The sequence below is a fragment of the Pundamilia nyererei genome, unplaced genomic scaffold (genome assembly GCF_000239375.1).
Source record: "Pundamilia nyererei isolate P.nyererei 1_Seehausen unplaced genomic scaffold, PunNye1.0 scaffold00015, whole genome shotgun sequence".
Classification (NCBI taxonomy): domain Eukaryota; kingdom Metazoa; phylum Chordata; class Actinopteri; order Cichliformes; family Cichlidae; genus Pundamilia; species Pundamilia nyererei.
The window spans coordinates 466,293-482,101 of record NW_005187416.1 but is presented as its reverse complement, the minus strand read 5'-3'; the positions used below and the strand labels follow the sequence as shown (position 1 = coordinate 482,101).

The following is a 15,809-nucleotide window of genomic DNA, read 5'->3' as shown; positions in this document are numbered from 1 at the left end:
CCACATTTCGTCTTGGGTACCTGCCAATGATGCTAAATAAAAATGCAACAAATACTCAAATTTTGTCCTTTAGAAGGAATTTGTGAGTCCATTTTATGTTTGCTGTACTTTCCTGTAGACCAGTAGCTCTTCTTCTTCTGTTTCTTAAACTTTTACTCAACGCCTGCTCCAAAAGGAAGTTAATTTCTACATCTGTTAAGTATCTACATGTGTGCCATGCACCCATAAAGACTATGGATCCACCATGCTAACTGAGCTTGCTGGTGATAGCTTAATGCTTAGCACTCTAGTCTAAATAGGGTCATTTCTAGCTCTTAAAATGGTCACAGCCGTAGAGGTACAAACCAAGGGGTGTTGTCACAGTTACTAGTTGTAATTACAGGTGATGCCAAATTGAAATAGTAAGGGCTTTTTTAATTACTGGAGGGAACTTATGGCTTCCAGGAGTCAGGAAAAAACAGGTCACCAAAATTACATTTGTTCTTGTGCGCTGATTGAATTTTATGTATCTGTTTTTTTCCAGAGGTTTAGTTTAAAAAAAGTTACAGCGACTCAGTAGAACAGAAGTTATTGTAGGGATGGTGTGTTCAATAAAGGATATACAGTTTGAGAATACCTGGTAGAATTCTTGCTAGAAACATGGAGAGAAGTTTCTTCAACTTTGCAAGGGTCTCAATAGAGAGCACAGGTGTGATCCTGTGAGCTCTATAGAAACGTTATTCTCTTATCAAGCGATATAAGTAAACTTTGCTTGACTGACAACGCTTTAAGTTGGGAGAAGAAGGCTTTGTAGACAGACCAGAGATATGCGGGTGAGGTTTTATCTGACATTCGTACTTCCTCAGTGATTAACACTTTATTTTTTTCAAACCTTGGCAGGATCTCTGCTCAGGAATTCTGAGCCTGAACTCTTCTTTAAATCAAAGCAACATATCCACCACTTTAAAGGCATAAAAGCCTGTAGAAGTACCTCATACAGAGAGCTAAAACCTGAAGGGACGAAAAGGCGTGCACGTCACTCCATGGCTCTTTTTTTTCCATTTTAATAAAGCTTGGATTTTTTTTTTTTAACTTTGAAAGAAGACATTGCAAGATGCCAAAAGAAAGCACAGTAAGACTTCAGCATGGCCTAGAAAGACCAGCGCTAGTGCAGACAGAGTATTTTCCTTTTTCAAAAATGCTCTTTTGTTACTTGAACCCATTTTTTTATGCTAATGTGATTATTGTTTTGTTGAGAAAATCTGTTATAATTTCTGCCCTCCCTTCACCTAAAACATATTACATTTTCTTCTTCCGAATTAAAGCTTGGCCTCACTTGTATTGCTTTTAATTATATTGCACCAGGGGATTTGACCTTGTGACAGAAAGACCCTGCTGAAAGTTAATTGGTAGGAGCTGTGGCATATTCAGGTCAGGCCAGATTCAAATTACTTGGAAATACTTTTCATGATCTGCTTTAGCTGAGAAGTGCAATTGGTTGAGTGTGTGAAATGTAGGACAATAATCTGAAGCTTTGGAGAGCTAACCTTTGAATTCTGCCAGTCTCCACGTAATAATCGGGATGACCACTAGTATGGTATATTGTGCGTGTTATAACAATTATAAACAAGCTGCTAATAGTGTAATGGAATTATTACCATGTGAGACATCCAACTTTTTCCTATTTCTGATCCGATACAGAAATATTAGCTTAAAGTATGTACTGATGCTAATTATTGATCTGATATTATTATAAGCTGTTTTCCTAAAATACCAGAAATCATTCCGGTTCAACTCAAACATACCCAATTTAATTTTTAAAAAAAATGTAGCAAAAAATCACAACTAAAGCGTTTAAACTGACTGAATTTGTACTTATTAGTTAGAAAATAAATGTAAGCAGGACTAAATGGATAAAACTAAAAATGTATTTGTGTTATCCACCTGTCATCCAGCTCACTGTGAGTCATAGACTGCTGTGTACTGCTGTCATTTACGGTCACGCTACTTTCTCCTTTCCTCCTCAGTCTGCCACACACACGCACACACAGACACACACGTGTATCTAAGTGACTTCAAACTGGTGTCACTTTGCCATTAGCTTCCTCCATGCTACGTTAGCTCTCCCAGTAGCAACCCACAGCTGATGATGCACGGTTGTTTCCTATCCAGCCTTTCGATTGGACCGATTCCTGATTGCACAAGTCCAATATTTGGGTGCCTAACCATTACAGAGCTTTATTAATGCTGATCCAAGTTTGTTCTGTATGCACATATAGGTTTGTGTAAATATTCATGGCTCTTTTGGGGGGCATTGTCAACTTTGGTCAACCTGTATAAGTTCCTCTTCACCCGGTGAGGCGGATGTGCTGTGAATTTTCATGTTGCCCTTCAACATCCTGAGAGATTGACTCCAGATGAAAGAAACCTGCTGCTTTTTCTATAGCAAAATGTCAACGCTCAATAAATACATATTTAACCACAGCTATCAGAAGATGATCAGTTTCCTTTGTCGATCCTTGAAATCTTACTTTCCTACTTGTATGCCAGCATAAAGCTGAAATTCCAACTTTGTTCACACAATATTTATAAAAATGGTGGGGCACAATGCCAAGCAACTGCTGAGCACAGTCTTGCTCCTCAGTGAATGACCCCTTTCAGTGTTTTAAATGACCATATCTCCTTTCCTTAGGAACCACCCAAGAGCTCTTTAGACAAACTTTTTACACGTTTTTACTCCCACTGCGGGTGAGGCCAGCTACTCGGTGGTGTAATGCATACCGCAGCCTATAGCGTTGATACAGAGCTGTAAATGTTTGCCTTGTGTTTTGTAATCTTTAGCCATTTCCCCTTTTATTACCACAGTCGGCTTTACATGTAATCTCTTCACAGCCAGACCTCTTGCCGTAGCCGTTTTCCCTTCGACTGCCCTCTCCAGCCTTTCAGCCTCTTGCACAGCATTCTCCTCACGATTTGTAATTAGGTCCTGTCAAAACGAGAAGGCTTAAATTAGTCAGATCAAAGAAGGACATACTGGCCTCTGTTTAATATCCAAATATTTATGAGGGAAGAAGAGCCTTTATTGGAAATGTATCACGGTGTTGTGTATTTTAAGGAGGACAGATTAGACTACGCATTTTTCATCAGAACTTGAGGGCAAATATAAAGTTTGAAGTTGGAAGTAGCCTTTGCTCACACCATAGTTTGCTCCAAACTTTAGTGCAAAAACAATCTGAAACGTGTGAATTCTGCAGCACACGTTTGTGCTCTTCCACAATGACTTTTCTCCACTTAAAATGCACTTGGAAGGCAACTCAAGTGCTGAAGGGTTGGAGGGGATGCTGGTAACAACCATAATCCCGACAAAGCTGATGCGGTGAATGACTGAAAGATGTGAGGAGAAGGAGCTTAGAAGGTAACACGTCTATGTCAATTTGATTAAGGCCTGACACCCACACGCAGCACATGGAAACAGCTGCTTAGTATTTTGTGCAGTGCCTCAAAGTGCAGCAGGTTAATGATAAGTGGTTGAGACACTTTGGATTGTGCGTCTGTAAGGCTAATTTATCTGCTACTGAAAAACAAATTAGAAGCGTAATGTTCAAAGTTAGCTGAGGTAGGAAAATGGCTTTAACAACTGTTATGTATATTCATTGTTTACTTGCAAAACTCGTTTCCTTTTGAAGTTTCAGTAAGTGTTTAGAATTACTTCTGGGTTATACTTTTACTAATAGGAAGTTTAAGCTATAGCCTCAAACGTCAACAAATCAAAACACCAAAAGAGGGACTATATTTTATCAGAATATAAGAGACAACATGTACAACATCTGGCTTTAAGTTCTACATATATATTGAATTAATTTCATTTTACTAAAATGTAAAAGTATTTACGTACTGTAAACGCCAAGCTGACTGGAGTCTTGCAATAGAAATGCAGCTCGCTTAGGCTTTCTTTCAATCAGTATACACTGCAGGAAAGATCAGAGAGGTTGTGTTTTTCAGGGCAAGGAAAGGACAAAAACAAAACGACATTGATGGAAACTAATAACAGGCCACAACCCCCTTTGTGTAGACATCTTGTAAAGGTTATCAGGGTGAAAAACTGCTAGAAGTAGTGTGAGTTGTTTTTGTGGATTGACTGGCAAGTCAGAGAAAGTCAGAGAAGTAGAGTGAAAAAGTTTTAGAGTGTTTGAGGAACTGAAACTGAGAAGTAATTGTGGGAATGATGACTTAGATGGACTTATGGAAAGAATGTAGGTTTTGACAATTGCTGCTAGAACTCTTCTCGAATTTTGTAGAGAAGTTTCCTAAAGTTTGCAAAGGGGTTCAAAAGGGAGCTTAAGTGTGGGTTTGTGAGGTGTATAGAAATTCTATTCTCTCGTCAGGCAATACAAGCAGACTTGACTGATAAAGCTCTGAGGTGGCAGAAGATTTTAGGCTAGATTTTATCTGACATTTATGCTTCATCATTTAATATTTTAGAAATTCACTGTTGCTGCTAAATATTGTGTGATGGATGAGAAGTATTAGAAATAATAGTTAATAGAGAATTTTTTTAAGGCCACAGCACTGTACTGGTTGGTGGTTTTTAGGTTTGTAGAATTTTGAGCTAAGATCATTGACCGATTTATGATGATGGCATGATGCTGTTATCAGCTGATATTAGCTATTTGCTGATCAATCACTATAGGCATTTAAAAATTGTATAAGGGGCAAGAGAAACACCCTTCAACCAAGCTGACGTTCCATACTTTATCCACCAGAGGGCACTATGCAACTTCCCTGTTGGTAACAACAACCAGCTGATCCAATCAGATTTAGGCTAAGCGTAAACAAGTAACTTAAAAAGATAAATTTGTTTGTTTTAGAAATATTAAACATTAAATTATAATCCTATTAATCTCTGACTGACAAAATAGTGGCTTAAATAATTAAACTCGCTATATAAATAATATAGCTATACTATAATATAGCAAATATAATCTTCCTCCAGTGTATCAAGAAGGATGCTGCAAAATGTTTTTTGCAAATTGCAGTTTGGAAAGCAACCAGAAATCCTTATGCCTTAGTTTAATAGGGCATATCCAATAACAGTTTTAAAATAGAGTTTGACACTTTCCTGTCTTCTTTCTCTTTCAAATGGAAAGAAAAAGGTGTCCCAAAATATTCATATAAAATGATGGAGCTCTAATTTGTGATCAGAATTGCCTCGTAATATCTCAAGAATCCAGCTATTTCCTCCTCCAAACAGCCAGATGGGAATTAAGGATTAACCTGTCTAACCAATTTAGTATTAAATTAAGGAATACAAAATCTCAGAGAAATGTGTTTCCAGTTGGAAAGCTTTGAGAGGGTAACATTATGTGGTTGGCGTGTGCTTGGAACCTTCATGGCTGACATTTTGACATTCTTCCAGCCGCAGGAAGAAAAGAGAAATGTAAATCTTGGACACAAATGACGACATTTTCATCTGTTCTTGTACGTCCCCAGACGACGGCTTTTCAAGCATATGTGCTATTGATGTGTAGCCCTACACAGCACTGTCTGCTCCATAGTGTGTGCTTACTCCGACATGACTTGCATGTTAAGCACCAACAGCTGACTGTTGTAGCCTCCTTGTAATGGAGCCAGTCACCACAGGCTGCCAGGCTGCAATTAGGCATGCAAACCTCCTGATCCAAGACGGGACAGAAGCTGCTTCAAACTTCAGGTTTTTTCCCAGCCAACCTGACAACTTCTTATTTGTTCTCTTTTCAAATTTGCACATCCTAAAATGAAGTAATGACAGCAATGTGGCCGTGTATAGATACTTGTGCTCTTACATAATTTGGCATTAAGGAACTCTGTGGTTTAGATGCTTAAAGAATGTTTACCAGCAACAGGCTGTAAACTCCATAATCCTCTTGCTAGAGAACAGTCAGCACTGCCATTTTAGTTTTGGTCATTGTTACTAAAGCCTCACAGGCATATTTGCTTCAAAGTATGGACAGCTTAGCAGTAGATTAATACACTATTACTAATCTCGCCTCTGAGCTTACCATAAGTAGCTTTAAATGGGCTCTTCCATCTAACTTCTTTTCTTACTTTGTCAAATTAATAGCGTAAGTGGTCAGCACGGTTGGCAAGCTGTTCATGCGTGAATGGGCATTTGTCTATGTGTGGAAGTGTATGTCGCTAAAGAAAAGGTGTATAAATACTGTAACCCTCATGTGTGGTCCATGACAAGGGAGCAACCTGCAACATGAGCACTGAGGTTTGAGTGTGGAAGCTGCCATGTGTGGCTAAACAGTTGGATACAGTAGAATAGAAAGGCTATGCTAAAGAGAGATGGGGTAATTTTTATTTATGGAAACTCAGAGGTCGAAGCTGAGCTGCTATGCTGTGGGTGATGTAAAGTGAGATATTCACCAGCTGTGCACAAACTGTTCTAACGCATTACAAATATTTAAAACAGCAATTTGGCCATCGGTGCTTAAAGAAATGTTGTATTTTTGTTGTTATTTTCCTGTTTGTGCAAGAGAAACAAAGAAATCGAACATATGAAAAAGTTACTCAAGTCTTTTGACTCGCTGTAAACTAAAATACAGCCGTTGCAATCGATACATAGAATCTGATGACTGACTGAAGTTAAGCCCCTAACTTCTCTGGTCTGCTCATTAGCTACAACATGCTTCTCTAAAAAGAGACACAATGCTTAATTTAGCTCCGAGATAAAAGTTGTTGCTAGAATGGAAGACATGTGTGCATGCTGCAGTGCATCTGATTGCAACTGTGAAAATTATACAGCATCTTTCTGCCATCTGTGTTTCTCTGAAGTTTAAATTTACATTCATTTATAGAATTTTTTTCTGGCCCAGCTTACCTTCAGTATACTTTTATCTCTGTGAAAACATGCGGTTGCAGTGACAGTAAATTCTGTTTATTAAAAAGCAAGGTGATGTGGTTATTGTGCATGTGCGTTAGGAGTCGAAGGAAGACTAAAGGGAGACTTCAGAGTAGACAGAGAGGTTTATGAGTCTTTAGAGGACTGGAAGTGAGGGACAGGCTTAGAGGATGGGTATTAGATTGGTGTCATGAGAGAACATGTTAGGGCAAAGATAGCTTCATCCTTTATCTGAGCTCTCTCCTCACAAAACCGTGAGGCAGATTTCTTTGTTTTTTTTACCTGCTATCTTATGCCACTAAATCATGCCTAAATATATAACTGTTTCCTTTTTCTATTGTGCTCATAAATGTAATGGAAGCTAATGTTGGATTATTTTAACATTAAAGTTTTTTATGAAGAATATCTTTTATGTTTTTACAGTCTTAGGGCATCTGGATCATATCATTAGATGCAAATTGCAAATGCAGTTAAAATTCCCAGGAGCATTTCATTTGAGCCCAAATTGCAGCAATCAGATACTTTTGAGTGTTCTGGGTGTGCTTTGCATTTGTCTCACCCCAGCATTGATTTAGCATTAAGTTACTTGTGTAATCTTTTGATCCTTGCAAAACGGTTTAATCTAGGAACCGCATCCAACCAAAATCCCTATCTGAAAACTCATTACACCTTTCAAAAACAAGATCTTTAAAAAAGCAGCTCTTCAAAATCACACCTTTTTATTTTTGTTTGTTTAAATAACATATTTCAATTCTTTCACAGTTAGTTTTGTGTACTATAGATCACACCTGGAGTCATCCCCCTCACTTGAATTTCTTTGCCAGTAGATTCGTGACTGAAGCAGGGCTGCGCTGCTTTTTTATTACTCTGAGCAGAAGCTTAACATTACCCATCTGGCACCGGGGTAATCAAGTTTTGATTTCGATTCTGATTTGATTGATTCTCAGAGCTGGCTCTCGTGGAATATTCAGCTTCTGCCTTATATTTTGATGCTGTTGAGATGAATATGAATAATCTTAGGTACGAACTGCTACAAAGAGAAATAATTCACTTTGTAGTTAGTTTGTCAGCAGCTTTATGTTTGTGTCTTTGACAACAATAGTGGGCCTGGGGAGATTCTTTACAATACTGCAAATGACAAGTGAGACAAATGATCAGCAAATCTTTGTTCTGTTGTGTGCAGCGCAAAGTGTTTGGTGTGTACTTACTGGTACCCACTTTTGAAAGTGCAATTTCCTCTCAGTCGATCTCATGTCACAACTCACATTTGTGCAGTGATTAAACCTGATGGCTTACCTTTACTGAATCTTTATTTTTAACTTCCATGATGGGCTCTCATCAAAGAAACAGTCGCACTCGACACTTTCAGCCACCACTCCATCCTGGAGATACTGCACAAGTGCCCATGTAGACACACAGACTGAGAAAGTGGATCTGGGAATAGCTATCTTTCCCACACTGCCTGAACTCCTTTTTGTTGTCTTTAGTGTTGCAGATATGATCAGTTGGTTTTGGGCCAGTGTTTTTAGTCTTAGGAGGCATGGGTATAGCATGGTATCTGGGATCGTACTAGATGAGAGAAGGAAATGGATATGTTGTTGTCTTTGTATCTACCTCCAGCCTCTAAAAGCAAACATGCCTGTGTGCTGGCTTGGAACAAAGGCTGGTTCATTCATGTGGCAGATGCAGTGTTTTACTGCAAATCAATATTTGTGTGACTTCTTGACCAAGGCATAAAGGGAATATTATTCACACTTTGAACACATGTATGAAATCAATACTTGTGACTGTCCTTGACCATGATGATTGCAGCATTTGTTTCCGGTTCAATTTAAGAACCAGTGTTTACATTTTTTTTGACGAGTAGCATAGTTATGCCAGTACCTCTCTACCGATCTATCTCATCTACACCATTGCCTAAATGCATCAAGTTGCTGCCATGTGATTGGCTGATTTGCGAACCGGTGTACCTAATAATTTAGCTGTTCTTATTTGTGGCTTTGCACTGCTCATGTGGACCATGCATTTCACAGTGTCTTACAATGTGTGTAAATATGATGAAAGGGACATTTTGGACCCTTAACAGCATTCCTGATATGTTTTAGTCAAGCATAAAAAAAGAAGAAGAAGAAAATACTGTTGGCCAAAACACTGAGAACCGTATTGGTTTCAAAATGCTTCTAAACACAAAAGCACATTGTGTGTCTGGATGCGGTGTTCACTCTCCTCACTCCAGAATTATGGCTGAGGTAAAGCTTCACACCATAATGATGATGCCTTTACACATAAAATGTGTATAGGAGAGAAAGAGCAGCAAAGGTCTTTGATGTGACATTATCTTCTTAGTCATGCAGGTTTTTCTGCAATGGCGAAACTGTAGCATTACGAAACAATGCCACATTGTGCTGTGATGATAGTTGGCTACCTGTCTATGAATGGCAAGTCCTCGCAAACCATTCCCATGAATCTCCTGGTGAGAATTGAGCTGAGACTGACTCACTCATTTGTGTGAAGTGGCGACATGCTGGAGGCTCCGCGGGACTTCTCTGTCAAGCTCCGATCACGATTCTGTGGTATTTCTACTTCACAGGCTTTGCTTTAGTCCTGTGCCACATATCATTGAAGATAGGAGTCATATATTAAACCATGTCACTCTAAAAAGTCATGAGATCCCTTGTAGTACAGTGGAGCACTGGCGAGTTAGGATTAGCTGATCAAGCCTTTGAAAATCAATTCAAATTTGTTAGGGTGCACGCAAGCGTTTCTCTCTGCTCTTTTTAAATCTCATCTCTGTCACTGTAGCTTTAGCTGATGCTGAGAGAAGATGTGCATTAGAGCCTTTATGGTATTATGTATTCTTAAGCGTCTGTAAACAGAAGTCGGGATGCAAGAATGCTTCGGAGTGGCTTAGTTAGGTCGTTTTTATAAGGTGAGCAAACGAATGTTAAGTCCGCGTCTCGCCTAATTTAGTTAGGATTTGTCCTTCTCTAAGAGTTCAGTTTGTCTTTCACTCTGCTACTTTTTCTTTTATGCTGCCTTCAGGTGCCAGCTTTGTGCTTTGAGTGTCAAGTGTCAGAGAGGAAATCAGATACACAATTCACTAACAACAAAAATGGAAGTGTTGGTAGCAAAAGGTACAGTTTTGCTTCCTAGGGGTAAATCGCAAACTATAAATAAGGGAAAGCAAATTCCAGAACCAACGTGTCCTTGCTCAGCAGTGCAGGTTTCAGTTCACAACATGGTGCAAAATAAATACATACGCCACCAAAGACGCTTATTATTTCTTCTGTGAGTTCCTTTGCTTTGTGGGTGCAACTTTAAACTCAAACACATTTGCACATTGAGATGTTGCACTCTAGTGAGCATAGAAATTACATACAAACATGGTTGTTCCTTTGAGCAGGCATGGCCATTTCACTTTGAGTCTTGCCTTATTGTGTCTCAGCCCCGTGTCACCGTTCCTTTCGATTGAACCAGAGACTAATTTATATTTTGTCCTGTCTTTTTTTCTTCGCCCAGCTGCCATTCAGGTGGAAATTACTCCACCACAAGGGGAGATCAGCGTAGGAGATTCCAAATTTTTCATCTGCGAAGGTAAGAGTGATCTTCCTACATCCCTCATTTAACACGGCTTGATGCAAATGTCACCTCATCTAGCAATATTGGCAGTATTTATTGAGGTAATTTGATGAAAGTAATACAAGTTAGGTTAAATAATGAGATTGGTGTACTGGTGGAGGAAAAAAGAGAAAAAGATCACAAGGATAAATTGACGGGCTTATTCTGTGGAGGTGGTGGGATGATGAGATCTGAGTCATGTAAGAAATAAGACATAGAAGAGGTGGGAGAGAGGTGCTGTATGAGAAGATAATGAGACAGAGGTCTTACATTCTCTCTGTGCATTTGTCAGCCTGTCTGTGATACAGATGCTGCTTACAAAAGACAGATCTGCAGTCTGCCATTATACAACATCTTCTTACATTTAAATAACGTCCTAATTTTCTGAATAGAGATTATTCATTCATTTGGTCTTATTAACCCAGGTTACTTCTACACTACAAAACAAAGCTGATGGGGACTGAATTAACAGCATGCCCATAGCCCTTACGAGGGGTCGTCCAGTATGAAAATTCAAAGCATCTCTCTCGTTATCCCGTTGATGTGAGTTACAATCATGCTGGACAATGAATGCATTGCATTTTCTTGAATTTGAAATAGAAACTTCAAAACACTGCACAGCTACCTTCATAGGACTTATGAGTAAATAGTTTATTGAACCACCTGTAGCCGGACTAACTTGAAATAATCATTTCCTACATGACTTTGTCTCTCGACAGTTGTTCTGAGGTGTTTGTGCTGATAAGCTGTATTTGCTTTTTGCAAACTGCGGTGCATTATGTCAAAGCATCTCCACTTCTCAGTTCTCCAAAGAACACTTCCAAACATCCCATACTTGTACTGTCATGAACTTTAATATTTCTTATGTTGGCTGAGACCTGCTGAATCCGAGATGCAGTTTCTCTGAGCATTGCACGGTTTGATCTTGGGGTGAATTTGCTGAGATGTCTGCTCCTGGGAATATCATGGCAATGTGTTAATTTACAGCTGAATGCTCCAGAGCAGCAAAGTGACAAAACTTTTCCTTTTACAGAGGTGCTCACACTTGCACATATCCACGTCAACAAGTCTATTTGATTTTCAGCACCAGGCAGCTACATACCCTCTTAATTCCTATGGAAGGAGTAGTGGTGGACTGTTTTTCACGGGAATTACAAAGTCCAGTCAAACTTTTCTTTTGCATACTACATGCAATCAAGGTTGTTTTTTTTTCTTTTTGAAAAAAATAACCACTTCTCTCCCACTAATGACCTGTTGTTTCACTGCTTTTAGCAGAATGTTTCTGTAAAAATGAAGCCCTAAAAGCAAAGATGGGTGTCTGTGTGTGGAATATGAAGCCTTGACATTAAGTACTAAGTGATTTCATTCTTTGTTCTATGAAGACATTTTTGCATTCGTTTGAACTCGAATTCCTCCGTTTGAAAAGGGTGTCAAAATACATTTAGAGCTGAGAGAAGAGATAGTATTAATAATTTTCAGGGAAACAAAAAACTGCCTCTGCTTGTACTACTGTTTATAAAAAGATGAATAATGTTGAAACGTTGTTTGATTTTTCTTTTAGTCAAAGTTTCCTCCTACTGAATAATCCTACTGAGGAAACAGAAATAATTCATATCTCCCTTTTTATGTTTTGCTGTGTCTGTTTAGTCTTTGGGTTTACATAACATACACTGGATGAAAACAGATTGTGATTTCACAGTAATGCTTCCAAACCATCTTCAAACCAAGAATTCTTAATTTCGTTTTGATATATTCCGTTCAAATTACGATTCATTTTTAACTATTTTTATTCACATTCTCTAATGAGAACAAAGTCTAGCTCAAACCTTAATCAGCTCCACATATGCATTCATCAGGGAAATAAGGAACTACAACTACTTTATTCCAACATGAACAGATGTGAAGAATATGAATGCCAGCGATGACAGTTCTTCCCCAGGTCATCACACAGTGCAGTGATCGTTGCAGTAAATTAAGTTTGAATTTTAAATTAAGATGCACACACTAGCTTTGTAATGTGATGTAACAGGCCCATGGCATCCTCGACAAGTTCATGCTCAGAGTCATATCTTTTCTTGCAAAGCGGGAGGCATATCTAAGCTAATGCAAAACATCAAAAGCACCAAACAAGATAACAGATTTCAGTTGCAATCCTATAGGTTCTGACTATTATTTACAGGCCACTTGTGAAATTCTTTAAAAAAAAAAAGTTTTGCTTTTCTATCTCATTATTTACTTTGTTATTTTCAGTGGTAGGAGATGCTAAAGACATAGACTGGTACGCCCCCAGCGGTGAGAAGATCCTTCCCAACAGGGCAGACATTTTTGTGAGCCGCAGTGATGAAGCCACGTCGACTCTCACCATATACCACGCCACCGTGGACAGTGCTGGCATCTACAAGTGTGTGGCAAAGGATGGAGACAAGGAAGCCCAGGCCACTGTCCAAGTAAAGATCTTCCGTAAGTATGACCTGGTTTTGCAGTCTTTACAGACTTTACCAGTGAAGAGTTGGTAGTCAACATTACTGCATAAACTGTAGTAACTCAGCCACTATCAACGCTCTCTTTGAGTAATGCATTTCAAATAGAGAGAGCCAGTGTTTATGTTATTAAAGGTAACCTGATTTCCAGCTCCATACTGTTATTCTCAGTCTAGCTTGGCAAGCTGGACTTTGGTGAGTTTATCCACTGTATGAAACCAGCCGTTTAAGCACCGTCCCTTTAAGCCAGCTTTCTTCCGACTGGCTGCCCCTCTCATAAACAGAAGATTTAAACAGCAGGTGTGAGGGGTTGCTGTTCTCCCAGCCAGGGCTGTGTGAAATGACCATAATAAGAACTGAACTATAACATACTGGAAACTGAGCATTTAGCTCACTCTGAAGTTTTTGGCTCATGGGGATTATTTCAAATATACTGACCTAATTATTGGAAACTTTGGTATGTGTAATATAAACACCAAAGTGAACCACTGAAATTGAAAATGTGTAAGTTTTCACCTTTACAAATGTCACTCTCTGTGTTAATACATATAAAAATGTGTAATATGTCCATTCCCCCACAGAAAAGATCACGTTCAAGAGTACTTCCAACCCGCAGGAGTTCATCGAGGGTGAGGATGCTGACATAGTCTGTGATGTTGTCAGTTCACCACCACCCACTATTATTTGGAAGCACAAGGGCTCCAAGATCCAACCTGCCAAAGATGGTGAGTCTGTTCAAAAAAAAAGAAAAAGAAAAAGAGGGGAAAAAACACCCCACTGCTTAGCTGCTTTCTCACATCCAACCTGCCTTTCCATTCCATCTTCTTAACTCTGTGAGCAGCCACCTTACCTCCCTGCCAATGCTGTTTGCCAGTTCATGCTTTCCAATCAATTTGCCACACTATTCCTCATCTCCCTCTCCTGCTGCCCATCATCTATGAACAAAGCCAACCGTTTTCCATTGGAAAGTAGTTTTAGACCTCATAGATGATGCGTGAACATGAAAATTGTATTTTTAGGCCTAGCAAGAGGTGGTTATTGTCACTAGAAAATGTGTCTGAGGGCACACCTGAGTTTAATTTTGCCAAATAAAGGAAAACTATAGTTAGAAAAAAAAATCTGAAAAACTCAGCATGGTTTTTTTAAGGAAGGAAAGTGTAATCTAAGAAAGCTTCTGCTGTCACTAACAACAATAACAGCAAAAAAACTGTAATAAAACCTACCCAGATTTGCTAGTTTAGAATCAGATTTTTTTTGTTGCTTTGCAAATCGTAATCATAGCATCTGTTTTGGCAATGATGAAGTAAAGTTCAGCCACAAAAGCAAAAGTTGCTTAAGTCTGACCATCGTTGGTGCTCTGTGCATAAACAGTTTGCAAACCACCCCCATCTCATGTTCTGACTTCAGGTCATACCTGACACATTTGATACCTTCTCTTTCAGCAGAGCTTCCCAAAGTGTGGGGCCCGCCCCATAGGGGGGGGCACAGAGCCATTGCAGGGGGGGCGCGGTATGAAAAGGGAAAAAAAAAAGACGCGTGGACACTGCTAGCACGGGGCGCCCACACAAACGCAAAGCAGGAGGTGAAGCATAGCTGAATATGTTTCCAAACCAACTTCATTCTAAGCCAAAGACTAGAAAATATGGTGAAGCATATCTTCCCTTTGGTTTCACCTGCACAAATGCCAAGGTAGGTCTCCCCTGCAGAATTGGTTTTCCCTTCGTCGGGAGCAGCGCTGGGCTGTTTAAATCACGGACAAACAGTATCCCACAGTTGTTTGTTTTTAAACCCATTTTGCACAGAGAGGCATTTTTTTTGAAAAATGTGTTGATAGCAATGTTGAATATTATTACAGAGGAAAAAAACAACTACATGTAAAATAATTGCACCGTGACGCCTCTGCCTTTGTAAATGGAGGGACAGTAACTGCGTGTGTATATGTAAGCGTGTAAAACCGGAAGATAGTCAGATTAACAGTAACAATATTTTGTGTCTATCTGCCATTCTGCAATTCATCTCATGTAAACAATAACGTGCGCACAGCATGATGTGAAAAAAGGCACATACCTTTGACGTTGCGCGACGAACTCTGTATTCCTCGTCCACAGGTAAACGCAAAAAGGAGTTTTTAAAAAAACATCTCCGTTTTCAGTGATTCGAAACGCCGTTTACGTGTGGACGAAAGGTCCAAACGCATAGAAACAGCTGCGTTTTTAAAAACACCCGTGTAGGTGTGGACGTACCGTAAAAGAGTTGTTTATTACTACCTGTAATTTATTGCAGTTTACTTGTATTTGCTTAATTGTTTACTAAATGTTTGAGGTATGAAATACATTTTTCTTGTAAAACAAAGGGGGGCCTAGCAAAAAAAGTTTGGGAACCACTGTCTTTCAGGTTGGTGAGATCTTACTATTGCTCCTCATGTCTCACTCTGAGTTTGTATGGATTGCAGACTTAAGGACCCACACCTAGGACACGCGAGAAAGAGATCTCAAACAAAAAGCGAGCTTTAATCACTTATGATTTCATATAAACAACAACAGATAATGAAAGATGATTGAAAAGAAAAATGATGGAATCCAAAAAAGCCAGAGAATGAATCCAAAGAAGAAATCAGACAGCACGAGAGGAGGAAAAGAAGCATAAAAAACACAGGCAATGCAACAAAGAGAAGGAAAGGGCTCTTTATACACTGCACAGCGATTGCGGATCACACACACGGCAAAGGAAGGAAATGTAGATGAAAGTAATGCAGAAAAATCAAACAAACAGAGGCTCAAAACCGAATTGAAACACCAGAGAAAATTAACTGTTAAAGTAAAGCAGGAAACAACCCTAATCACACAGAA

At 39.2% G+C, this 15,809-nt stretch overlaps 1 protein-coding gene across 12 annotated transcripts in view; it reads left to right on the top strand.

The window, feature by feature from the left end:
• Positions 1-15,809, top strand: part of ncam1a (neural cell adhesion molecule 1a) — a 249,772-nt gene that overhangs the window by 165,757 nt on the left and 68,206 nt on the right. For all 12 annotated transcript variants that reach the window (XM_005725345.1, XM_005725341.1, XM_013908873.1 and 9 more), the window contains exons 2-4: positions 10,382-10,456; positions 12,731-12,940; positions 13,542-13,685. In XM_005725345.1, the coding sequence (XP_005725402.1) occupies positions 10,382-10,456; positions 12,731-12,940; positions 13,542-13,685 (429 nt within the window). The remainder of the gene's footprint in view (positions 1-10,381; positions 10,457-12,730; positions 12,941-13,541; positions 13,686-15,809) is intronic.